Below are 25,632 nucleotides of genomic sequence, written 5' to 3' on the forward strand. Positions count from 1 at the left end.
ATATATATATATATATATATACATACACACACATACATATCTACCCATATATTTAAGGAACTCTGTTACTGTACAGGGTGGCTATGAGTTGGAACTGACTCCACGGCACATAACAATGACAACAACTCATATATTTATATATCTATAAATATTTGCAAATCATTTATCTAATAAAGGATTTAAATGCAGATCTGTAAAGAATTTGCCAAAGTTATGAATAGGAAAACAAAGACTCTAATAGAAAATGGGCGAAAGAGATAAACAAACACTTCCCCTGAGCGAATAAGCATAAAGATGCTCATCATCACAATGTTTGCTGTTGTTGTGTGTCATTCAATTGATACTGACTCATAGTGACCTTGTATAGGGTTTCTGAAGCTGTAAATCTTTTTATTATTATTATTATTATTAACTTTTTATTATGAATTGAGTGAAGGTTTACAGAGTAGATCATCAGTTTTACATTCAACAAATGATATACTTTGTTTCATCTCAGCGATTGCAATCCCCTCCACGCAGCAACAATCATCCGGCTTCTTCCCTGCACTTCCTAGTTCCATTCCACCCTCATTCCCATCCCTTCTCAATTCTGTCCTTAGGTAACTGTTGCCCTTTTGATTTTGAATGATTGACCATTCCACAGTGAGCATACCTTACTAGTGTTATTGTTCTCTCTATATATCCATCTACTGCTTGACCGAAAATTAAGGAGCTCTGGTAGCATAGTGAGTTATGAGCTGGGCTGTTAATCTCAAGGCCAGTAGTTTGAATCCACCAGTAACTCCATGGGAGAAAGATGAAGTTTTCTGCTCCCATAAAGATTTAAAGTTTCTGAAACCCTATATAGAAATAGATAGATAGATAGATAGATAGATAGATAGATAGATAGATAGATAGATAATCTCAATCTTACTCCCATACCCATTCAGCCTATGTCTCTGTCCATGTATCTATTATATGCGGAACAAATAATCCAAGAAACTAGATTGTATGAAGAAGAATATGGCATCAGGATTGGAGGAGGTCTCATTAACAACTTGTGACATGTAGATGATACAACCATACTTGCTGAAAGTGAAGAGACTGGTGAAGATCAAAGACAACATCTTTGGTATGGATTGCACCTCAATGTAAAGAAAATAAAATCCTCACCACTGGACCAATAAATAATATCCATATAAATGAAGAAAAGATTGACATTTCAAATGCTTCATTTTTCGTGAATCCACCATCAGCACTCATGGAAGCAGCAGTCAAGAAATCAAATGATGTATTGCATTAGGTAAATCTGCTACCCAAAACCTCTTTAAAGTGTTCAAGAGTAAAGATACCAGTTTGAGGACTAAGGTGTGCCTGAACTAAGCCATGGTATTTTCAATAGCGTCAAATGCATGTGAAAGTTGGACAATGATAAGGAAGACCATAGAATTGGTGCACTTTAGGCATGGTGTTGGAGAAGAATGTTAAAAGTATCATGAACTGCTAGAAGAACATATCAATCTGTGTTGGAAGAAGTACAGCCAGAATGCTACTTAGAAGCCAAGATGGCGAGACTTCCTCTTTCATGCTTTGTACATATTATCAGGATGGAGCAGTTCCAGGAGAAAGACTTCATGCTTGGTAAAGTGCAGGCTCAATGAAAACGAGGAAGTCCCACTACTGACATAGATTGGCACAGTGGTAGCAGCAACGGACTCAAAAGTAGCAATGTTTGTGAGGCTGGCACAGGACTGAGCAGTATTTCGTTTTGTTGTGAATAAAGTCACTATGAGTTGGAACTAACTCAAAGGCACCTAACAACAATGACATACCTGTGAATGTAATCCCATTAAGAAATAAATTTTTCTGTGTTAAGTCCATATCACTGTAGCATGTGTCTTATGCGAATCACCTTTAATATGTAAAGGATTACACACAGAAGCAAGAAGCACCAACTGGATAAAAATAAGTGCCACTTGGAGATCTCCAAAAACATCAAATACCGAGACAAGAATTTTACCCCAGAGCAGACACCTAGAGCCCATTCATCACTATGGAATTGAGTCAGATTTATGGTGACCCTGTATAGGGTTTCTGAGGCTACAAATCTTTACAGGAGCACAAAGCCTCATCTTTCTCCCACAGAGTGGCTGGTGGGGTTGAACTGCCGGCCTGTGGTTAGTAATCCATCACTTCTCCTACAGAGTCAACAAAGTTCTTTTCACCTAGAGCAGATGTCCTGAAATCAGACTTCCAGCTTCTAAAATTGTAAGAAAATAAATGTGTTTTATAAAGCCTCCCATTTTTTTTTCTTTTTAAAAGCTTTTATTGTGAATTGATAGTTTGTTTGTTGTTGTTAAGTGCCATCGAGTCGATTCTGACCCATAGTGACCTTTTATAGGGTTTCCAAGGAACAGCTGGTGAGCTTGAACCACCAACCTTACAGTTCAAATGGCTTTGCAGTCTGGTGCATTAATCTATAGCGCCACACCAGGACTTTAAAGCCTCCCATTTTTGATACTTCTATAAAAGATGTTTACCTGTGCTTTATTGATTACATAAAGGCTTTTGATTGTGTGGATCATGACAAGCTATGGACAACATTGCAAAGTATGAATATTCTGGAACACTTAATTGTGCTCATGAGGAATCTGTACTTGGACCAAGAGGCAGTTATTTGAACAGAACATGGGAACACTGAATGGTTTAAAATTAAGAAAGTTGTGCAACAGAGTTGTATTCTTTCACCATACTTATTCAACTTGTATGCTGAGCAAATAATCTGAGAAGCTGGGTTATATAAAGAAAAATGTGGCATCAGGATTGCAGGAAGACTCATTAACAACCTGCAATACGCAGATGATACAACCTTGCTGGCTGAAAGTGAAGAGGACTTAAAACATTTACTGATGAAGATCAAAGAGCACAGCCTTCGGTATGGATTGCTTCTCAATGTCAAGAAAACAAAAATCCTCACCACTGGACCAATAAATAACATTCTTATCAATGGAGAAAAGATTGAAGTTGTCAAGGACTTCATTCTTCTTGGATCAACTATCAACACTCATAGAAGCAGCAATCAATAAATCAAACGATATATTGCATTAGGCAAATCTGCTGCACAAGACCTTTTCAAAGTGTTGAAAGCAAAGATGTCAACTTAAGGACTAAGGTGCACCTGATCCAAGCCATGGTATTTGCAATAACCTCATATGCATGCGAAAGCTGGACAAAGAATAAGGAAGACCATAGAAGCTTTTAAGTTGTGGTGTTGGAGAACATTGAAAATTCCATGGGCTGCCAAAAGAACCAACAGATCTGTGTTGGAAGAAGTACAGCCAAAGCGCTCCTTGGAGGCCAGGATGGCCAAACTTCGTCTCTCGTACTTTAGACATATTTTCAGGAGGGACCATTCACTGGCGAAGGATATCATGTTTGGTAAGGTGGAGAGTCAGAGAAAAAGAGGATGACACCAGCGAGATGGATTGGCCAAGTGGCAGTATCAATGGACTCAAGTGTGGCAACAATAGTGAGGTTGGCCCAGGATCGGGCAGTGTTTCGTTGTGTTGTGCATAAGGTCACTATGAGTCAGCACCTAACAATAACAATTATAGCAGCACTGGAGTCCTGGTGTGGGGTTGCAGGATAATGTGCTGTAAGGTCAGTTTGAATCACAAGGTTTGTGGTTCAAATCTAACAGCTGCTCCTCAGAAATCCTATGCAGGGTTGCTATAAGTCAGAAGGGGTCCTGGTGTGGCATTGTGGGTTAATGTGCCAGACTGTGAAGCCATTTGAACTGAAAGGTAAGCAGTTCAAGCTCACCAGTTGCTCCTAGGAAACCCTATACTTGGTCGCTATGGGTTGGAACCAACTCAACAGCACTTAACAACAACAACAACATAGTGTCACTGAGATATGAGGAGGATCTTTCAGAGTGCCTGTTTTTATTGGGTGTAAAAATAACTCCTAATTATCACATCTGTGGGCCCTTGTCTAATTGGCTCTTAGCTGTACTGCAGCACTAGCCAGAGGAAGGGAAAGCTGGGAAATCTCTGAATTTTGTGGTCTGGGTTGGGACAATTTCCAAAAGTATCAACTACTCTATAATCAGTAGTGGTCCCCATTGTCTGAATTGTGCTTGTAGACTTGGAAACATCTATGTAGCCAGCCTAGTGGCAAGAGACTGGAATATATGTAACAGAGCTTGTTGTCTTCTTCCACAGGAACTCAGAAGGAGGGAGAGACCTATCTATCCAAGGTCAGGCATAGGTGTACGTATGGTGTTTGTGGGGAGAGGTGTGTGTGTGTCAGTGGGTAACCCTCAAAACAAGTCTATCTAAAGGCAAGCCAATAAACATTTTAAAAAGAAAAAATTGATCAATAGTGTCAACTATGGTCTAGAGGCCCAGTGAGGTATGGAATTGATTGCGTTGCCCAATATGGAAATTTGTGATGATAACAACTAATTTTCGTGAACTGTGATGAGCAGTTCAGTAGTAGGATTCTCGCCTTTCATGCAGGAAACCCCAATTGGATCACTGGTCAGTGGACTTCATGCACAGCTACCACCCATCTTTCAGTGGAGGTTCCCATGTTATTATGATGCTGAATAGGTTTCAGCTGAACTTCTAGACTAAAAAACACTAGGAAGAAAGCCCTGGTAATCTACTTCAGAAAGTCAGCCAATGGAAACCCTGTGAATCACAAAGGTCCAATCCCTATCTGAACATGGATATGATACAGGACCATTCTGTTCCACATGCATGGGATGGCCAGAGTCAGGGGCTAGCTTAATAGGAGCTACTAACAACATGAAACAAAGAGAGATTCTACTGTGACATGAGTGTAAATGTAAATTAAAGAAATAAAGAGAACAAATTACGGTTGTTGTTGTTGGTTCTGACTCACAGTGATCCTGTATAGGGTTTCTGAAGAGCAGCTGGTAGGTGTGAACCACTGGCTTCATGATAAGCAGTCTAGTGCTTACTCTACAGCACACCAGGACCTCACAGAGAAAAAAATGATTGATTACTATTTAGAAGCCTGACAGAAAATATGAGGAAGCTAATCTTACAGGAAAGGAGAGGTACGGTCAAAGGCAGAGACATATTATAGGAGAGAGCTGAGCTGGTTTATGGATTTAGGCAACACAGCAAATGGAGAGGGATAAAGTGAAGGTATCAGAAACTGAGGGACTGGTTGATCAAGGTCAAAGAGAAAATAGAAAGTGCACTTTGGAAGAAAACAATAGAGGGACAGTGTTGAAAGGGTTACATCTTATCCCCTCTCAAGGTATGAAACTGGGCAGGTGCTGATAAATACATAGACCCCTTTACGTGGATAATGTCACATTTCTGAAATGTGTGTGGTCCCCTTATCTCTCAGCCTCCGCCTGACCCACTTCCTGCCAGCAAAAATGCCCATCCAGTTATCTAACAATGTGGCACTGCGGGTGAATGTGCTGGACTGAATGTGCTGGACTGACAGGTTGGCAGTTCAAACCCACCAGCTGCTCCTTGGAAATCCTATACAGGGCTGCTATGAGTCAAAACCAACTCGATGGCACTTAACAACAAAAACAATGGACATATAATACCACTGATTGAAGTATAACAATGAACACCACTAGTCTTGTTATCTTACTTCCAAACAAAGAAGCAGAGATTTAAAAAAAAATCCAGAGCAATATTCAATGACTTGTAGTTAAAGTTCTAATCTGTAATTAATTAAGTGAAAGGATGAGACCAACTTGAAAAGAAGTTTTGAGAGTTTCATTAAGTCAATCCATGAAGCTGTTTGCGATTGATGCTGTTTGTTTATTTCTTTTAATTCTGCAGCATTAGGCTTAATCCTCTAAAGTATCTGTATTGAGAGTTTTGGCCCAGGAGACTAGATCATCCACTTCTTCTTCCCAGGACACATCTGAGAAGTTATACTCTGGTGGTGACAGCTCACCCTCCGCTTCTTCAAAGATGTTTGTGACAATATTCAGTTTCGTTTGTAGATCAGGAGAAACTTGATCTATGGTGTGAAACATGAAAAACAGATATTTAATAGACCTAGCAGGTAAACAGAGAAGAGGTGCTCCTGATCTTTGGTGTTTGTCTAGTGTATTTGTTGCTTAATGCCCTAACATCACCTGACTGAAAACAAGCAACTTTTTCAAACTTTCTAAATTACACATTTGTCAATGAACCATACTCATCTCAAATCATTCTTTTCATTTGGCTCAATCCTTTTATGTTTTGTTAGTTCATTAATTCAACATCCTGGGTCCCTGGCAAGTGGAAGGGGCATACAGCATAGAGGGGGGTGGTGGGAGGGAGAGTTTCAGAAGGTTTGTGGGAAAATGGAATTAAGAGATATAAAGGAATTTTTCAGACATTTGAAGCCCCCTCATACATGTATGCTGAGCAAATAATCCGAGAAGCTGGGTTCTATGAAGAAAAACGTGGCATCAGGATTGGAGGAAGACTCATTAACAACCTGCGATATGCAGATGATACAACCTTGCTTGCTGAAAGTGAAGAGGACTTAAAACATTTACGGATGAAGATAAAAGAGCACAGCCTTCAGTATGGATTACATCTCAATGTCAAGAAAACAAAAATCCTCGCCACTGGACCAATAAACAGCATTCTTATCAACGGACAAATGATTGAAGTTGTCAAGAACTTCATTCTTCTTGGATTAACTATCAACACTCAAGGAAGCAGCAGTCAAGAAATCAAACGACGTATTGCATTAGGCAAATCTGCTGCACAAGACCTTTTTAAAGTGTTGAAGAGCAAAGATGTCAGCTTGAGGACTAAGGTATGCCTGACCCAAGCCATGGTATTCTCAGTAACCTCATATGCATGTGAAAACTGGACAGGAAGACCATAGAAGAATTGATACCTTTGAGTTATGGTGTTGGAGGAGAATATTGAAAGTGCCATGGGCTGCCAAAAGAACCAATAGATCCATTTTGGAAGAAGTGCAGCCAGAGAGCTCCTTAGAGGCCAAGATGGCCAAACTTTGTCTCTCATACTTCGTACATATTGTCAGTCTCTTGGGAAGGATATCATGTTTGGTAAGAGGAGGGTCAGAGAAAAAGAGGAAGACCCCCAACGAGATGGATTGGTCAAGTGGCAGCATCGATGGACTCAAGCATGGCAACAATAGCTAGGTTGGCCCAGGATTGGGCAGTGTTTCATTCTGCTGTGCATAAGGCTGCTATGGGTCGGTACTGACTCAAAAGCACCTAACAACAACAACATATGTATAAGGGAAAGATGTTGATGAGCTGATAGAGGAGAAAGCATGACAGGAGCCTAAAGAGCGAATCAGTAACTGCCGGGAGCCAGCCCCAGCAAATTTATTCCAGGGTTTCCGAAGGCAGATGCGGGTGTCCGCGGGAAAGAATTACATGGAGTCAATAGGTCATGATGAATTCAAAATCTTCTTCTTACATGTTTTATTATTCTTCTCTCATTTTTTACTGTCCTGCTCATTCTTTACTCTTCTGCTCATTCTTTTCTCTCCTCCCCCCTCTCCTGCTTTTCCCTTCTTCTTCCCTCTCCTCTTTCATTCTCCTCCTCATTCTTTTCTCTACTTCCTTATTCTACTTCCATTCTCCCTCTTTATTCTCCTTCTCCCTCTCCTCTCCCTTCATTCTCCTTCTGCTTCTTTAATCTCCCTCCATTTCTTTACTCCCCCTTCTCCTGCTTTACCTTTCTTCTCCTTTTACCTTCTGCTTTTTCATTCTCCTTCTCCCCTCCTGCTTTATTCTTCTGCCATTCTTTTTCCTTCTTCTCCTCTACTTACCTCTACTTTTTCCTTCTGCCTTATTCTATCTTACAACCCCTTATATACCGTTACAAAAAACATTGTTTTCATAGTAATCAATGTCCTCAAAATACAATCTGTCCTGGGGCACATTCTTCATGGTGTACGACCCTTAGATTTACAATAGGGATGAGAAGTTACAGCAAAGAAACATTACATCAACACATACGAGAGACATTCTGGCGCCTTGAAACCTTTTAGTTAAATCATTTGTTCATAAATAACTTCTATTCTCTGAGAAGCAAGTTGACCTTCACATATGTTTCTTGACCTTTTTTTGTTAAGTCTTAAATCATCAATCCTAATTGTCGGGTGTAATTTACACTTCCTTAACTTTCTCCACACACTATCTGTGTATAGCCTACAAAAACATCACTTATCAGTACATTTAAAAAACTGAGGCTATGAAAACAATTCCCCTATTTTACTAATCATTAATTTAAGAACGTCTAAGTCAAACTTTTTATTTACGTATCTATATACCCATAGCCTTTATTTATGGCTTAGTTGCTTTTAAGGATTCTTTATTGTCCCAAACTAAGGCTACAAAGAAGAATGTTTATAATCACTAAGCCTAAACTGGTAGTAATTCAATTGACAAATCCTGTCTCCTAGCAGTCCTAAGAACATTGCCAATATAAGTATCAAAACTACACATGATTACAAGTAGAATAAAATGTAGCTAATATATGGCTTCTAACTTTTAATAAAAATATACTAAAGTGTAGAAGAGTCAAAATCTAAAGTAAAGGGATACTAATAAAATCATGAATAAATCAGAGAATGATTCAAGACGAAAAAAAATAACTAGGGGCCTGTGCATAGAATATTTCTTTGTGGCTTTGCCAATCCAAAGAAAACAGTCATTGTTGCTCTGCTAAAACAATGAGTTTTTCATGCACAGGATCCCCATCATCTCATTTCTTTATTTCAATTCCTCGATTAATATGTTGTCCTTTCATTTTAATTCCTTGATTGATATGGCCCCTGCCAAGTAACTATATCAGGGATATAAAAGGAGAATGTCCTGAGAAAGTAAAAACAGACATGGACTTTGAAACATGAGCAATTTACTCTACAGAGAAGAGCAAAAAGAGGTATTCAAGCACTTTAGATGGAGAAAACAGCAGTAGAAGTCATCAGAATTGTCACTCCAGCATTTGTGTTGTGCAAGGTACACATCATAAGAGAACAGCTTCTTGATGGGCAAATATTATTATCCTTATTTTATAGGTGAGGCAATTGAGACTGAGTAAGTAACTTGTCCAGGGACCAAAACAAAAACAGAAAAACAATCCCACTGCCATTCCAGTAACCTTGTCGGACTGAGTAGAACTACTCCAGAGAGTTTCCGAGACTGGAAATCTTTACAGAAGCAGACTATCTCACCTTTCTTCTGCAAACCACTGCTCTTTTGGTTTGTAGCCCAATGCTTACTTAACCCACTGTACAGGGCTCCTGCACAGGGACATCTGACTAATAATAAGACCTAACCCCAAGGAATTCCAAAGAGGACTGAATAGCCAAAGCTATCTTGAAGAAGAGGAGCAAAACAGGACTCATACTTCCAAATTTTAAAATATAGTATAAAACTACAGTAATCAAAATAGTTTAGTACTAATGTAATAATAGGCACATAGACCAATGGGATAGAATTGAGAATCCTGAACTAAACCCACATATTTATGGTCAACTGAGTTTTGTCAGGGTATGAAAAGCATAGTGTCTTTAATAAATGGTGCTGGATTGTAGTTGTTGTTAAGTGCTGTTGAGTTGGTTCCAACTCATAGTGAACCTGTGTATGGTTTCCAAGGATCAGCTGGTGGGTTTGAACTACCAACCTTGTGGTTAGCACTCCAGTGCTTATCTTACAGAGCCACATCAGGACTGATATGCAAAAGAATGAAGCTGGACTCACTCATATCTTACATCAATCACAAAAGTTAACTCATAATAGATCAAGAACTTAAATATAAAATAACTAAAGTCATAGAACTCCTAAAATAAACATACGGATACTATTTTTTGGACCTAGTTCTTGACAATGCAAAAGTACAAGCAACAAAAGACCCACACAAAAGACAGATTCACCTTCATCAGTATCTAAGGACTATGTGTTGAATAAAGGACTTTAATCAAAAAGTGAAGAGACAGCCTACAGATTAGTAGAAACATTTTGGAAACTATTTATCAGATGAACGTTTAATATCCAGAATATATAAAGAATTGTTACAACAACAGAAAGACAAACAACTAATCTAAAAAAAATGAGTAACAGATTTCACTAAAGAAGAAACACCAATGACCAGCAAGCACATGAAAACAAGCTGAACATTATTAGCAATTCTTGCTATTGTTTGTCCTCAAGTGATTTCACTCATAGTCACCCTATGTGACAGCCCTTAGGGCTCCTGTGGTGGTAATCTTCAGGGGAGCAACTCACTAAGTCTTTTCTCTTGTACTGACACACAATGGGTTTAAACTACCTCTCTTTTGGCTAGCAGGTAAGCACTTAATTATTGGTGATGCAATAGTTACCTTATTGTGGTCTTGATTTGCATCCCTCTAAGGAGTCCTTAACAACCTAGGATATGCAGATGATATAACCTTGCTTGCTGAAAGTGAAGAGGACTTAAAACATTTACTGATGAAGATCAAAGAGCACAGCCTTTGGTATGGATTGCATCTCAATGTCAAGAAAACAAAAATCCTCACCACTGGACCAATAAACAACATTCTTATCAATGGATGAAGTTGTCAAGAACTTCATTCTTCTTGGATCAACTATCAACACTCATGGAAGCAGCAGTCAAGAAATCAAACGATATTGCATTAGGCAAATCTGCTGCACAAGACCTTTTAAAAGTGTTCAAGAGCAAAGATGTCAGCTTGAGGACTAAGGTGCACCTAACCCAAGCCATGGTATTTTCAATTACCTCGTATGCATGTGAAAGTTGGACAGAGAATACGGAAGACCATAGAAGAATTGACGCTTTTGAGTTAATGGTGTTGGAGGAGAATATTGAAAGTGTCATGGGCTGCCAAAAGAACCAATAGATACATTTTGGAGGAAGTGCAGCCAGAGTGTTCCCTGAAGGCCAAGATGGCCAAATTTCGTTTCTCATTCTTCGAACATATTGTCAGGAGGGACCAGTCACTGGAAAAGGATATCATGTTAGGTAAGGTGGAGGGTCAGAGATAAAGAGGAAGACCCCCAACGAGATGGATTGGTCAAGTGGCAGCATCGATGGACTCAAGCGTGGCAACAGTAGTGAGGCTGGCCCAGGATTGGGCAGTGTTTCATTCTGCTGTGCATAAGGTCACTATGGGTCAGTACTGACTTGATGACACCTAGCAACAACAACAAGGAGTCCTGGTGTGGCATTGTGAGTTAATGTGCTGGATTGCAAAGTTGGTTTGAATTGCAAGGTAGATCGTTCAAGCTCACCAGCTGCTTCTAGGAAACCCTATATAAGGTCGCTATGGGTCAGAACCAACTCAAAGGCACTTAACAACAACAACAACAACAACAACAACAAAGTAGTCCTGGTATGGCACTGTGGGATAATGTGCTAAGCTTCAAGGTTGGCAATTCAAACTCACTAACTGCTCCTTGGAAACCCTATACAGGGTTGCTATGGGTTGGAATTGACTCCAGGGCACTTAACAACAACATTAACTAGGAGTCCTGGTGGCACAACAGTTAAGTGTTTGGCTGCTAACCAAAAGGTTGACAGTTTGAACCTACTCAGTGACACTATGGGAGAAAACACTTGGTGAGTGGCTCATGTGAAGATTCCAACCAACGAACTACTTACTGCACCACCCTATTACATCACCAGGACTCCTTGTAGTTGTTGTTAAGTGCTGTCGAGTCGCTCCCGACCCATAGCGACCTTGTGTAGGGTTTCCAAAGAGCAGGTGGTAAGCTTGAACTGCCAACCTCGCAGTTCAAATGGCTTTGCAGTCTGGTGCATTAACACACAGAGCTACACCAGGACTCCCCAGGACTCCTTAGGGAGATGCAATCAAGGCCATAAGGAGACACCACTTCATTTCTACTATGATGGGTCAGATTTAGAAACAGTAAACTAACAAAAAAAACCCCAAACAAATGAGGAAAACAAGTGTTGGCAAGGATGTGAAGAAAACCGAACCCTCATCTATTGCTGGTGGGATGCAAAATAATCCAGCCATTGAGAAAATAGTTTGGAAGTTCCTTAAAAAGTTAAACAGAACTGCAGTTGACTTTTGAACAATGTGGAGATCAGGGCCACTGACTTCCTGGCACAGTCAAAAACCTGTGTATAACTTTTGACTCTAAAACTTAACTGGAGTCCTGGTGCGGTGTTGTGGGTTAATGTGTCAGACTGCAAAGTCTTTAGAACTGCAAAGTCTGTGGTTTAAGCTCACCAGCTGCTCCCTGGAAATCCTATACAGGGTTGCTATGGGTCAGCATCGACTCTATGGCACTTAACACCAACAACAAAACTTAACTACTAATAGCCTACTGGTAAACCGAATGCTTTACCAATAAAATAAAGAGTTGATTTGCACATATTTTATACATTATAGATATACGTAATATATATATGGAGTCCTGGTGTGGCCCTGTGGGTTAATGTGCTGGATGGCAAGGTTGGATTAAACCACTAGGTCGGTGATTCAAGCTCATTAGTTGCTTCTTGGAAACCCTATACAGGGTTGCAATGAGTTAGAACCAACTTAATAACACTTACAACAACAATATATTGTATTCTTACAATAAAGCAAGACAGAGAAAACCAAATGATCTGAAGAAAATCTTAAAGAAGAGAAAATACGCTCACAGCACTGTACTGTATTTATCGATACCTGGTGCTGTAGTAGTTATGAATCGGGCTGCTAACCCCAAGGTCAGCAGTTTTAAACTACCAGCTGTTCTGTGGGAGAATGATGAGGCTTTCTGCTCCTGTAAAGATTTACAGCCTCAGAAACCCTCTACAGGGCTGCTATAAGTTGGAACCGACTCTACAGCAGGCATATCACCACATCTACCACCATAAATTTATGAGATCTGTTTACAGGAAGTATCATCTGCACATTGAGTAGACAGAGGACGTGCAGAAAGAGAGGTTAGAAGATGTGGAGGAGATGGCGGGGGAGGAAGGAGAGGCAGGCACACTCTGTCACTTTACAGAAACACAGCATAATTTCTGTCAGACTTTTTGTTTTCTCATCTCTAAAAAATATTTCTAATACAGTACCAATCCTCTATCCACCATTTGCTTTAGTTTTAGTACCCATATCATAGAGGGGTCCTTGTTGTCAAAAAAAGTCAAAAACAGTCTTGAATAATAGGAAGCCTTCTGCCAGACGTTCTAATATCAATTTGTTTTCTGGTACTGCTTCTAAAGCACTCATCTGCATACAGTTGTCATCTGCTCATTTCTCTGCTGAGGTGTCTATTTGCTCGGAAATTTCTTCAAGATCCAACTCTTGCAACTATTCACTAATCACTCCCCCTCCCCCATATTCACAGTGTATTTCATGATTTTCTTGATTGGTTCTGTTGTTAAATTCTGTGACGTCATGCACACTATCTGAACACAGTTTTCTCTAGCAGGAGTTTATTGTTTCACCCTTGGTGGCTTTCAGGGTTTTTTCCAAAACAACATTCACATCTCCAATGGTATAATGCTTCCTGACTTCCAGGATGTTTTCTCTTTTGGGTTCTTTCCCACAGGCCTGACGTTTCATTCCTTTCCACCAAGTATCATGTGTAATGAGCCTGAAAGGTCCTTACAACCCCCTGATCTAGAGGTGGAATTGGAGATGTTGTGTTAGGGGAAAAGAGACCACTTTGACACCTTTGGCACTGAACTCAGGGGATTCTGGGTGGGCAGGAGTATTCTCCAATATCAAAAGAACTTTAAATGGTACTTCCAGACTTTGTGGGCAAAGAATCAATGGAACCAATCCAGAAAAACGGTCCTTGTTGTCTAAACCTTCTTGTTGTGCAACCAAAAGACTGGCAGCTGGTGTTTTTCTTTTCCCCTCAAGGCGCGGCTTCATAGATAAGGACCGTCCTGATCATAAACCCAACTGCATTTGCACAAAATGGTAGTTAGCCTAACGCTTCCTGCCTTCAATACTAGTTCTGGTTTCTTTTCCTTACTAATTAGTGTCCTTGGTGGCATTCCCCACTTCCCAGAACACAGCACTTTTGTCGGCATTAAAAACTTGTTCAGGCAGACTTCCTTTTCTTCAATGATTTTCTTAATGGCAGCTGGTGTTCACCTGCTGTTTCTTGGTTGGCAAAAGCTGCTTCTCCTATTATTTTGGCATTTTAAAGCCAAACCACTGTCAAAAACTATCAAGCTCTTCTTTGCTCAAATTAAAATTTCCAAACTAGATCCTTCACTTTTCTTTTGCTTTAAGTGTCAAATAATGATTTAACTTTTTCTTAAATCACATTGGCATCTATAGGTATATCTTCCCCCTTCCTCAACAATTCTTGTTGTTAGATGCAATTGAGTTGGCTCTGACTCACAGTGACTGTAGGCATAACAGAACTCATAGTGACTCTATGCCATCCTCACAGTTGTTATTATATTTAAGACCATTGTAGCAGCCAATGTGTCAATCCATCTCCTGGAAGATCTTATTCTTTTTCACTGACCCTCTACTTTACCAAGCATGATGTCCTCTGTGAGGGACTGGTTATTCCTGCTAACATGTCTGGATTATATGACACGAAGACTCGCCATCCTTGGTTTCAAGGGACATTCTGGCTGTACTTCTTCCTAGAAAGATCTTTGCCAACACTAATTCAAATGCATTGATTCTTCTCCTGTGTTCCTTATTTAATGTCCAGTTTGCACACATTCATACATAGTTGTTGTTAAGTGCTATCGAGTTGGCTCTGACTGCATTTGCACAAAATGGTAGTTAGCCTAACGCTTCCTGCCTTCAATACTAGTTCTAGTTTCTTTTCCTTACTAATTAGTGTCCTTGGTGGCATTCCCCACTTCCCAGAACACAGCATTGGATTTCCAAAGCTGTAAATTTTTGCAGGAGCAAAAAGCCTCATTTTTTCCCTTCCAAGCAGCTGGTGAGTTCAAACTGTGGCTTTGTAACTCACAGTCCAGTGCTGATTCTACAGAGCTACCATATATATGAGGTGACTGAAAATACTTTGGCTTGGGTCAGGGACATCTTAGTCTTCAAACTGACGTGTTTTCTCTTGGACACTTTAAAGAGGTCTCATGAAGCAGATTTGCCTAATGCAAAAAGTCTTTTAAGTTCTTGACTGCTGCTTCCATGAGTGCTGACTGTGAATCCAAGCAAATTGAAGTCTTTGGCAATTTCAACCTTTTCTCCATTTATCATGAAATTGTTTAATGGTCCAGTTGTAAGGATTTTTCTTTTCTTTACATTGTGTTGTAACTCACATTGAAGGCTTTTGTCTTTAAACATCATCAGTAAGTAGTTCAAGTATTCTTTGCTTTCAGCAAGCCAGGTTGTGTCATCTGTATATCTCAGGTTGTTATGAGCCTTCCTCCAATCCTGATGTTGTGTTCTTCTTTATATAGGCCAGTTTCTTGGCTTATTTGCTGAACATACAGATTGAATAAATATGGTGAAACATACCTAACACACACCTTTCCTGATTTTAAACCATTCAGTTTCCACTTGTTCTGTTTAATGACTACCTTTTGGTTTATGTAAAGGCTCCTCCTGAGTACAATTAAGTGTTGTAAGTGTCTGATCCCAGCAAGCAAGGTTGTGTTACCTGCATATCACAGTTTGTTATGAGTCTTCCTCCAATCCTGATGCCAATTTCTTCTTCATATAATGCAGCTTTCTCGATTGCTAGTTCAGTGTAGAAAATGAATGTAAGTATAATGAAAGAATACAACCCTGGCACACACCTTTCCTGATTTTAAACCATTCCGTATCCCCTTGTTCTGTTTGCATGGCTTCCACTTGGTCTATGTACAGATTCCTCATAAGCACAACGAAGTGCTCTGGTATATTCATTCTTAGCATTTTTATCCAAAGTTTGTTCATAGTTCACAGAGTCGAAAGCCTTTACAAAGTCAGTAAAGTACAAGTAAACATCTTTCTGGTATTCTGTTTTCAGCAACAATCTATCTGATGTCGGCATTAATGTCCCTAGTTCCACAACCTCTTCTGAATCCAGCTTTAATTTCTAACAGTTTACTGTCGCGGTACGATTGCAACCATTTTTTGAGTTATCTTCAGCAAAATTTTACTTGCATGTAATATTACTGATATTGTTTGATGATTTCCACATTCTGTTGGGTCACCTCTTTTTGCATTGGGCACAGATATGAATCTTTTCTAATCAATTGGCCAACTTTCTTGACACAGATGAGTGAGTACCTCCAGAGGTATATCAGTTTGTTGGAAGATTTCAATTTGTATTCCATTAATTCCTGGAACCTTGTTTTTCACCGATGTCTTCAGTGAAGTTTGGACTTTCCTCTTCAGTCCATTGATTCTTGATCATATGCTACCTCTTGAAATAGTTGAACATAGACTATTTCTTTTTTGTATAGTGTCACTATGTATACCGTCCATCTTCTTTTGATGCATTCTGCATTATACAATATTTTGCCCAGGTTGTTGTTAAATGCCATTGAGTCCATTCCGACTCATAGTGATCCTGTACAGGGTTTCTGAGGAGTGACTGGTGGATTTGAACCACCAACCTTGTGGATAGCAGTCCAGTGTTTATCCGACAGTGCCACAATAGGATTCCATTTTTGCCCATAGAATCTTTCAATATTACAAGTCAAGTCTTGGATTTTATTCTTCAGTTCTTTCAGCTTGAGAAATGCTCAGCATGTTCTTCCCTTTTGGTTTTATGATGTCAAGTCTTTGTGAATTACATTGTAATAGTTGACTTTGTCTTCTGGAGCTGCCTTCTGAAAACTTCTGTCCGGCTGTTTGACTTCCTCATGTCTTCTATTCACTTTAGCATGTCTATGCTGGAGAACAGATTTCAGTCTCTTGTAACATCCATTTTGGTCCTTTCTTCCTATTAAGTGTTTATGTGTAAACATTTTGATAAATTTAACTTTAAAACATACATTTGTATATATTTTATGGAAGTAAATGATAAAATAGAATACTATCTACATTGCTATTTTCATGATCAGCAGTTCTAAACTACCAGCTGTTCCATGGGAGAAAGATGAGGCTTTCTGCTCCCATAAAGATTTACAGCCTTGGAAACCCTGTACAGGATCATTATGAATCAGAACTGGCTCGACCACACATAATAACAACAACAACATATTTTATGCATTCATGACATGCCTCTTTTTCTTTAGCTTAACACCACCTAATAACAACAACAACATGATACAATTAATCATTGGACAACACAGGTTTGAACTGTACAGTTTCACTTATATTTGAGGGTTTTTTTTTCAATAAACATATTGGAAAGCTTTTTGTAGATATGTGACAATTTGAAAAAATACAAACACACAGATAAACTATAAACAATTGTAGCCTAGAAATAGCCAAAAATTTATCTTGTGGTACCAAAGGATAAGTACTTGACCTCAAGGCCGGTTTAAACCACAAGGTTGGCAGTTCAAACTCACCAGCCGCTCCTTGGAAACCCTATGCAGGCTCATTGTGAGTTGGAATGGACTCGACGGCACTTAACAACAACAACGTAGCAACCTTGTGTGCAACAGAATGAAACAATGGTCAGTCCTGCACCATCCTCACAATCAGTGTCACAGAGAAGCCCACCGTTGCAGCTGCTGTACCACTCTAGCTTGTTGAAAATCTTCCTCTTGTTTTGCTGACCCTGTACTTTACCAACCATGAATGTCCTTCTCCAGGGATTAGTCTGTCCTGACTGGTCTGTCCAAAGTACGTGAGATGAAGTCTCAACATCCTTGCTTCTAAGGAGTACTATGGCTGGACTTCTTCCAAGACTGGTTTCTTTGTTCTTCTGGAAGTTGATGATACACTCAATAATTCAAAGACAACAATTCTTCTTTGGCCTTCCTTATTCACTGTCCATAGGAGCTCTGGTAGCGTAGTGGTTGCGAATTGGGCTGCGAACCGCAAGGTCAGCAGTCCGAAACTACCAGTTGTTCCGCAAGAGAAAGAGGAGGCTTTCTGCTCCTGTAAAGATTTATAGCCTCAGAAATCCTGTACAGGGTCACTATGAGTTGGAACCAACTGCATGGCACATAACAACAACAACATTCACTGTCCATATGAAGTGACAGAGAATACCATGGCTTAGGTCAAGTGTACCTTAGTGCTCAAAGTAGCATCTTTGCTTTTTAGCACTTTTAGAAGTCTTCTGCAGTTGATTTACACAGTGCAATATGTTGCTTGATTTCTTGACTGCTGTTTCCATGGATATTAATTATGGATCCAAGTAAAATGAAATTCTTGACAACTTCAGTGTTTTCTGTATTTATCATGATGCTGCTTATTAATGCAGGTGTGAGAATTTTTCTTTTATTTATGTTGAGGCGTAATCCATACTAAAGACTTTGATCTTTATTGGTAACGGTTTCAAGTACTCGTCACAGTCAGCAAACAAGATAGCTGCATATTTTGTTGTTGTTGTTGTTGTTGTTCGGTGCCATCATGTTGGTTGCAACTCACAGTGACCCCATGCGCAGCAGAACACTGCCCATTCCTGAAAATCCTCACAGTTGTCACATTTGAGTCCACTGCTGCTGCCACTGTGTCAATTTATCTCCTGGTGGAGTGGGGGGGGGGGGGGGGGGGGTTACCAATTTTTTTTACTGACCCTCTACTTTACCAAGCATGATGTCCTCTGTGGGGGATGATCCCTCCCCATAACATATCAAAGTATGTGAGATGAAGACATCATCCTGGCTTCTAAGGAGCACTCTGGCTGTACTTCTTTCCCAACAGATTTGTGAGCTCTTCTGGCAGTCCATGGTATTTCTAATATTCTTCTCCTGCAACATAATTCAAATGCATCAATTCTTCTATGGGCTTCCTTACTCATATTGTCCAAATTTCATATGCACATAAGATGACTGAAAATACTGTGGCTTGGTTCAGGCACACCTTAGTTCTCAAACTGATGTCTTTGCTCTTTAATAAAGAGGTCTTTTACAATAGACCTAATGCAATACATAGTTTCATTTCTTGATTCCTGCTTCCACAAATTTTGATTGTTAATCCAAGTAAAAGGAAGTCTTTGACAACTTCAATCTTTTCTCCAATAATTATGATGCTCTTCATTGGTCCAGTTGTAAGGATTTTTCTTTTTTTTATGTTGAAGTATAATCCTTTGAAGACTGTTGTTGTTGATATTCATCAGTAAGTATTTTAACTCATCTTCACTTTCAGCAAGCAAAGTTGTATCATCTGCATGTCACAAGTTGTTAATGAGACTTTTTTCAATCCTGATGCCACTTTCTTCTTCATATAATACAGGTTATTGGATTACTAGCTCAGTTTACAGACTGAATAGCTATGGTGAAATGATACAACCCTGGTGCACACTTTTCCTGGGTTTAAACCATTCATAACCCCCCTGTTGTGCTGTATGACAGCCTCTTGGTCTCTGTACAGGTTCCTCATGAGCACAATTACATGTTCTAGAATACCTATTATTTGCAATGTTGTCCATAGTTCATCATGATCCACACAGTCAAAATCCTTTGTATAGTAAATAAAGCACAAGTAAATTTCTCTCTGGTATTCTCTGCTTTCAACTGTGATCCATCTGATATCAGCAATGATGTTCCACAATCTCTTCTGAATTGGGTTTGAATTTCTGGCAGTTTCCTGTCAATGTACTGTTGCAAGTATATTTAAATTATCTTCAGAAAATTTTAGTTGCATGTGATATTAATGATACTGTTTGTTGAATTCTGCATTCTGTTGAGTGACTTCTCTTTGGAATGGGCATGAATATAGATCTCTTCTAATCGGTTGACCAGATAGCTGTCTTCCAGATTTTTTGGCATAGATGAGTGAGTGCCTCTAGTGATGCATCAGTTTGTTGAAATATTTCTATTTGTATTCTGTCAATTTCTGGAGTCTTGTGTTTTGACAATGCCTTCAGTGCAGCTTGCACTTCTTCCTTCAGTGGCATTGGCTCTTGATCATATGCTACCTCTTGAAGTGGTTGAGCATTAACCATTTCTTTTTGGTACAGTGACTCTGTGTGTTCATTTCATCTTCTTTTGATGTTTTCTTCATTATTCAGTATTTTGTGTATAGAATCCTTCAATAGTGTTAAGTTGAGGCATGGATTTTTTGTTAATTCTTTCAGTTTGAGAAATGGTCATCTGCTTATGTAGTCTTCCTCTAGTCCTTATGGTGTTTTCTCCTTCACATAGTCTAACTTCTCAGATTATTTATTCAGCATACAGATTGAATAAGTATGGTGAAAGACTACAATCCTGATGTACACTTTTCCTGATTTTAAACCATTCAGTATTCCCATATTCTGTTCAAATGACTGTCTTGTGGTCTACATACATGTTGTACATGAGCACAAATAAGTGTTCTGGAATTATCATTCTTTGTAAAGTTAGCCATAATTTACTGTGATCCACACAAATGACTTCACAAAGTCAATAAAATATTTTCAGCTTTCAGCCAAGATCCATCTGACATAAGCAATGATATCCCTCATTCCTCATCCTCTTTTGACTCTAGCTTGAATTTCTGGCAGTTTACTGTTGATGTACTACTATAACCATTTTTAAATTATATTCAGCAAAACTTTGTATATGATGTTAATAATATTGTTTGAATAGATCTCTTTCAGTTTGGTTCACCCAGTAGCCTTCTTCCAAATTTCTTGGCATAGAGGAATGAGCACTTCCAGTATTATATCCATTTATTAACCATCTCAGTTGGTATTCTGTCAATTCTGTCATTGTTGTTTGTTAATGCCTTCAGTGCAGTTTAGACTTCTTCTTTCAGTACTACTGGGTGTTTTTATTGTTGTTGTTGTTTTTAATACAGTTGAGTGGTGACCAGTTCTTATTGGTACTGTGTTCTGTGTATTTCTTTCATGTTGTTAAGTGCTGTGGAGTTGGTGGGGTTTGAATCACCAACCTCGAGGTTTGCAGTCCAGTGCTTATCCTATGGCACCCACACCAGAACTCCATTCCTTCCATAATACTCAGCAATTCCATTCCTAGATACATATTCAAGAGACTAGACAGCAATAATGCAAACAGACATATGTACATCAGTGCTCATTGCAGCACTGTTTACAATAGCCAAAAGGTGAAAACAAATGAAATATCCATCAAGTGGATACAAATTGGTGGCATAAGCATACAATGGAATATGACTCAGCTGTAAAGAGAAATGAAGTCCTGCTACATGGAACAACATGAATGAAGCTTGAAAACATGTTGAGTGAAGTCAGTCAATCACAAAGGGACAAACAGTGTCTGAACTCACTCATTCATGTGAGTTAACCAGAGTAGGCAAATGGATGGAAACCAAAGTTCATTACTGGCAGGGGGGAGGTGAGAGGAAGTAATTGTTTAGGGACCAGGGAGTTTCTGTTTATGGTGATGGGAAATTTGGCAAAAGATTATCATGATGGTTGTACAGCATGATAATATAAGTTATGTCGCTAACTTGTACATGTGAAAAATGTCAAATTGGCCAATGTAAATATATATATATTTGCAAAAATAAAATAGATATATACCATATAACTGAAAACAATGTTATGTTAAAGTCTTAATCTTAGGTCAGTCTTGATCCCAAGAGCTCACTGGAGTGGTCAGGCTGGCTGAGGCCAGCTCAGGAATGTCTCCTAAGGCATGTGCAAAGTTCATTTAAAAAAATAATAAGCCTCATATACAGAGAAATAAGAGGAGCTCTGGTAGCGTAGTGGTTACGAATTGGGCTGCGAAACTCAAGGTGGGCAGTTTGAAACTACCAGCTGTTCCATGGGAGAAAGATGAGGCTTCTTGTCCCGTAAAGATTTACAGCCTCGGAAACCCTATATAGGGTCTCTATGAGTCAGAACCAACTTGATGTACTTAACAACAACAACAAAAGAGAGAAATTAACAAATTGTATTTTTCAAAAAGGAATATAGATATAACATTTATATTTCTAGTAGCTGCACTTACTCTAAGGACCCTCTTTCTGGAGATGGCCCAACCTTGGTGCTCTGTGGGTCCTGCTACCTGTGGATCCCCACTGTACACTTTACCATCCTGCAGAGCTGTCTCTTGATTCAGAGTCTGCTGTGGATTCAGGACAAATTCTTTTGGTCTCAGACACTTATTTCCCCCACTTACACTTATACAATTATATTACAGGGTCACGATGAATCAATTCAGTGGCAATGGCTTTGGTTTGGTTTAGTTATGTTATAAAAAGCCTTGGCAATACAGTAGGATAAGCACTGAGCTGCTAACCAGGAGGTCAGTGGTTCAAACCCACTAGCTGCTCCCTGGGAGACAAATGAGACAATCTGCTTCCATAAAGATCTACAACCTCAAAAACCCAATGGGGCAGCTCCAATCTTTCCCAGAGATTGGCTCTGAGTTGGAATTGACTTTGTTAACTGGGTTTAGTTATGTTAGGTATGTGGGCTATGGGTGATTTGTTCTTTTGGTTTATACAAAGATATCAAGAGAGATCAGAGCTTAGGTCACTGGCAATATACTATAGGAACCCTGAGACCTCCAATGCCTGGGTTTGAATTTTTGCATTTTTAATATTAATGCCTAATTTAATTAACTTAAAACTAAATTCTGCCTGTGCCTTGAGAAATATTGCAGTTGAGCTAATTCCACTTTCTTCTAACCATATTTGGGGGTTTCTGAGTCCACATACTTTGGGTTACAAGAAATGAGAAGTCCAATTCAAACCAGTTGAAACCATAGGTAAATGTTTGCTCTCAGTTAAAAGGAAGTCAGAAGGAGGACACAACTGAATGATACAGTGGCTCAATGACAGGCAATAAAACCACGGCTTCTTTTCATAATTTGTTTGTTAAGTGCCATTGAGTTGGTTCTGACCCTTAGCGACAGTGTATAGAGTTCCCTAGGAGCGGCGAGTGAGTTTGAACCACCGACCTTGCAGTTCAAACCACCTTTGCAGTATATGCCATTAACCTGCAGTGCCACAGTGTCACTATCTTTTAATTCCATTTTTCCACAAACTTTCTGAAGCCCCCTCATACTCTCCTTTTCCATCTTTGGGGCTGTCTTCATTTTCAGACAGGTCTCAAGAGAGCTGTGGCCATTCTAATACTTTCATACAGACATGGCAACAATTAGAAGGGGAAAAAAACGGGACTTTTCCTTTTTTTCACTGGCCAGTTTTTTTCAGAAATTCTCATAGATCACCACGTTCTTCTTCCCTTGTTGTTGTTGTTGTGATGTGCCGTGGAGTCAGTTCCGACTCATAGTGACCCTGTACAGGGTTTCCGAGGCTGTAAATCTTTATGGAAACAGAAAGCCTCATCTTTCTCCCGCAGAACAGCTGGTAGTTTCGAACTGCTGACCCTGAGGTTCGCAGCCTGATTCGTAACCACTATGCTACCAGAGCTCCTCTTCCTCCCTGGTGAGGGTCAGTAAGAAAGAAGAAGCTCCTCAGTGAGATAGACTGGCACAGTGACTGCCAACAACAGGCTGAAATGTAACTATTATTAGGCTGGCACAGGACTGGGCAGTGTTTCCTTCTGTAGTGCAGAGGGTCTCTATGAGTCAGAACTGACTCGACAGCAGCTAGCAACCACTTTTCCCAGGCCTTATTTCTAGCTGTAGAAAAAGCATTCTGAAGCCCCTATTTTCAGACCTTCTTATTTCCTGACTTATTAAAAACTCCCAGGAAATATGAAGACATTCTGGCTAGGGCTTGGAGAATGTGTCCTTTGGTTGTTTAAATGATTATATATTCCTGAGAATTTTTGTATACATCTCCCTCTCCTCCCCAAGAAAACAACAGAGGGAACAGAAGCAAAAATATTGTTGAATGATGATGCACGGGGGAGATTGTAATCATTGCAATGAAATGATGTGTGCAAAACCGATGTTCCCCCATGTAAACTATCACTCAATTCACAATAAAAACTCAAAAACAAAACAACCTGGCTAGATTAACAAGGCATAATGCAAAACAACAAATATAGAAGCATTTCTTTATGATGTAGAAAAAGTGTGTTAGTTAAGCTTCTTTCCTTAAAAAATCTTAAGTATCATAAATCTCTATAAGAAAACTTGGCTTTGGTGGTTGAAATGAACAATTAAAGTAGAAGCTTTGTTTATATGGGAACTCTGTTACTATGTTAACAAAATATTATGGCAACACAAGTTCTAATAGCCTTATATTTTGTATTCTCTAAGTTTTTTTCAGGTTGGATCCTGGATATTCTTCCACTTAAATGTATATTTTTTAAACTTTAAAATAACTTAATTACATGATGATGTTAAAATCTGATTGGGGGGATTCTGATTCTTGACAAATTCTTTCTTTCCATTCATTCTTATACAAGCCTGGGATCAACTAGGCACAGAATCACTACAAGTATTGAAAGAGTTGTTGTTAAGTACCATCAAGTTGGTTCTGACTCACAGTAACCCTGTATAGGATTTCCAAGAAGCAGCTGGTAGCGTGGAAACCACTGACCTTTATCACTAGTAGTCCGGTGTTTATCCTAGAGTGTCACACTAGGACTCCACTGAGAGAGTAAGGGGTTTAACATTGGGATTAGGATTTACCCAGATGTGGGAGGAGCTGAGAGAGTAAAGGTCTGGAAGACTAAAGCTGGATAACTGGAAAAAGTCATCATCTACAGATATAGCTTGATATTCTGACATGAGTGGGGGAAATCTGAAGTTCATGGGTGAAAGTTCAAGGAGCTGCACACAGCTATTGGGAACACAGATATGAATTCATGGAGATATGGGTGAAATCCCCATGTCTGTGAAGTAAGAGTTTGCGAAGAGCTGCATGAAGCTGATGACTGTGAGGTATCATCATGCCCAAGAAAGATCCATGCACACAGCTTCTGTGAGGCCACTTCTTTGCTGCCACATCTCCTAAATCCTATGCATGTTTTTCTCATTGGCAAACTATAAACCTCACTGCAAAAGAGAGGACACAAAGTCAGACTTTGTGAGCCATATTTTCTTTAGATAGCCTGTGTAAGTTTGATGTTGTGACACAATAAACAACTGAAAAATTCCAGGTCACCTATCTACTGGTCAGCTGGGGGTTGGCATACTTAGGCTAGGGATGGCTGGGAAGCTAGGCCATATTCCTTTGTGAGAGCTAGCCCAGGCATATTCCTGTGATATTGGCAGAAGCAAAAAGAACAAGTTAAACTACATAAACCCTTTTCAGATTCTGGGCACATCACCCCCACCAAGTGAGCACTGAGCAAAACCCACTCAGCAAAACAAGTCACATCTGGCAAAGCCCAAAGCCAAGAGACAAGGAAATACATTTTACCACTAACGGCACAGAAAGATAGACAGTGAATGTTCTGAACAATAATATACCACACAATTTCTTCCAGATTAGACACAGAGGACTCGTCTGCCCCATTTTCAAATAGAACGGTGCTCAGCACTACAAACCTAATCAATTTCTGGACATTCCTTAAAATGCTCTCTTCCCACATCACCTTCTCACTTTTGCCCACTCACTGTGAGGTGATTTCCTTTCTCTAAAATCAAAAGGTTGTAAAAGAACAGCAGCTCTACTTCTTACTATTCATTACCTCATTAGTTCCTAAGTACTGAATGGTTACTATGTGCCAAGTACTGTGCTGATTGTGGTAGACTTAGAGGCAAGCAGTCCTCTTCA

At 39.4% G+C, this 25,632-nt stretch overlaps 1 protein-coding gene across 1 annotated transcript in view; it reads right to left on the reverse strand.

The window, feature by feature from the left end:
• Nucleotides 1-5,824: 5,824 nt before the first annotated feature.
• The window catches only part of UBE2U (ubiquitin-conjugating enzyme E2U (putative)), a 103,201-nt gene continuing 83,393 nt past the window's right edge, over nucleotides 5,825-25,632 (reverse strand). The window contains exon 10 of the mRNA XM_006862502.1: nucleotides 5,825-6,000. Within this exon, the coding sequence (XP_006862564.1) occupies nucleotides 5,825-6,000 (176 nt within the window). The remainder of the gene's footprint in view (nucleotides 6,001-25,632) is intronic.

This window comes from Chrysochloris asiatica, unplaced genomic scaffold (assembly GCF_000296735.1).
Source record: "Chrysochloris asiatica unplaced genomic scaffold, ChrAsi1.0 scaffold00048, whole genome shotgun sequence".
Classification (NCBI taxonomy): domain Eukaryota; kingdom Metazoa; phylum Chordata; class Mammalia; order Afrosoricida; family Chrysochloridae; genus Chrysochloris; species Chrysochloris asiatica.